General features: G+C 34.6%; 1 protein-coding gene across 1 annotated transcript; it reads right to left on the bottom strand.

Moving 5' to 3' along the window:
* Positions 1-735: 735 nt before the first annotated feature.
* LOC119570358 (MICOS complex subunit MIC10-like) lies at positions 736-1,904 on the bottom strand (the record flags this gene model as incomplete). The annotated part of the gene is given in 2 exon segments (XM_037918127.1): positions 736-1,055; positions 1,795-1,904. Coding segments are annotated over 2 exon segments (152 nt in total), but the record flags the coding sequence as incomplete, so codon positions are not given.
* Positions 1,905-2,333: the final 429 nt, after the last annotated feature.

Raw genomic sequence — 2,333 nt, 5'->3', positions numbered from 1 at the left:
AAAAAAAGGAATGAGGACACTTATGAGTTTAGGCCTTTTTGCTTTATTGCTTCATCATACACTGAAGCAGCAATAAAAAAAAGACCTTCTGCATGGATGTTTTCTTGTTCTTCCCTTTGTGGTTTTATTTTGGTTGCATTGCACATGTCAAATTCTCCCTCAAGGGCAAGAGGCTTGTAGATAGGATGAAAATCCAGTAGGCATTCCTAGTAATCATCCTGCCATACCAAGGAGATTCAGATTCATTTTATATATAGAAAAAATAATCTTTGAAGGTGCCAGTCATTGTTTTTGGGTAGCACTCTATGGCCATCACCCAATCCCCATCGATAAAGGCACACCCACTTTCTCACTCCCTCTCTTTTTCATAGTCATACTCACTCATATTTCCTGGAGCAAATGTTTCCTGTTTAAAACATGACATTGAAGGTGTAACAGTTTAGCATTATACTTTGATGTTATGTATTCAACAGACTTTAAAAGACAAATAACTAAAAAGTAATGATAGAGTACATACAAAGTACTGGAATTCATTGTAAACAGAAAATTTTGAATTGTGCAATTCATGAAATGCAATTAAGTAGTACCTCCATTCCCTCCTTGGTGAACTGAAAAGGGTATCATGATAAAAAGTAAATACAAAATTGCAAGATAAAAAAATAATTAATATATGATTATTCAAGAGAATAGAATATGTATGTGTAAAATTACTGAAGGAAAAAAAAATACAATAAAAACATTTATTTGCCTTTAAGCAAATCCAAATAAGTATTAACAAAATAATAAATAGAGGGGAAGAAAACCCTTTTTTTTCAACTGATGTTATTTACAAAAGATAAAGGTTTTACATAATGCATAAGTTACAAGCCATTGTTCAATAACCCTAAGAATCCTTAGTCATATAATGCTGCGATTATGTAAGGAAATGATAATAGCTCCAATTCACTAGAGTGTAGATACTCTATATACAGTAATTGGGATCTAGAATGAATGTACATATAACAAGCAAAGCATCACTGGGCCTCAGTTGGGGTGGTGGGTGCTTTTGGTTTCACCTGGAAAAATACATATCAGGATTAGTAATGCTTCATGATTTTTCTTCCTGGAACACCATAAGGTGTGTAGATAAAATACATGCCATACTGAAACATGTACGTATAAATTAATATAGATGTATTTTCATTCTTTTATCTGGTATTTACTTATTTATATTTTGCATACTATGAGACAAATTCAACATCAGCCAAAATTTCTTCAGAGATATCTGTTAAATTCTCTCTAGGCATTTAACCACTTGCCCTAGGTTATGTATTGTCCATTGCATATTTTTTAAGTGAATTCTGCTGCATGCAGATGACTCCACAAGTACACAACCACCACAGTCAATGAGTAGGCCCTAGTGGACCATGCTTGATTTCCCCATTCATTGAATTTGTGGGAAAAATTTTTTCTTATTAATACTATCAATATCAATACTGTCATTATCATCATTATTGGCATTGCACTCAATATTATGTTATTAAAATACTTAAATGATGAAATGATAAAAAAGTTTCCCAAAAATCAAGGAAAAAAGTAAACAGATGAGATAGGTATGCCTAATAACTGACTCCTTGGTGACTAATCACTCGTAGAGCCATCTCTGCATAAACATACTCAATAAATTAAAATTACAATGGATATGGCATTTTTGCCATCTATGGTTAAATGATAAATTCTAAAGTGGGTAATTAGACAAAATGATACACCTGTACCAAGATGGCTTCATATCGAGACTATAAAACTCATACTTACAATTACTTTATCAGCTTTGACCAGGAACGGTTCATTAAATTCATGCTGGCAATTGGCATAACCCATTCCAAAGCCAGATCCGACACCAAATATGACTGGCCACTGGCGTCCTGGAAAAAAAAAAAAAATAAAATAAAATAAATAAAACATCTAACTAAACTAAACCAAAGTAAAAAGAAATATGACTAGCCACTGGCATCCTGGAGAGAGAGAGAGAGAGAGAGAGAGAGGAAGATAGATAGGTAGATAGATAGGTAGATAGATAGATGAGAGAGAGAGAGAGAGATAAAAGAGAGAGAGAGAGAGAGGGAGAGAGAGAGGGAGAGAGAGAGAGGAGAGAAGAGAGAGAGAGAGAGAGAGAGAAAAGAGAGAGGGGAGAGAAAGAGTGAGAAGAGAGAGAGAAGAGAGAGAGAGGGAGGGGGAAAGAGGGAAAAAGAAAAAGAGAAGGAGGAAAAGAGAGGAGAGAGAGGAGAGAGAGAGGGAGAGAGAGAAGGGAGGAGGGAAAAAGAGGAGAGAGAAAAAAGAGAGAGAGAAAAAAA

This window comes from Penaeus monodon, unplaced genomic scaffold, assembly GCF_015228065.2.
Source record: "Penaeus monodon isolate SGIC_2016 unplaced genomic scaffold, NSTDA_Pmon_1 PmonScaffold_24857, whole genome shotgun sequence".
Lineage (NCBI taxonomy): Eukaryota > Metazoa > Arthropoda > Malacostraca > Decapoda > Penaeidae > Penaeus > Penaeus monodon.
This window is presented reverse-complemented; position numbering and strand designations above follow the sequence as displayed.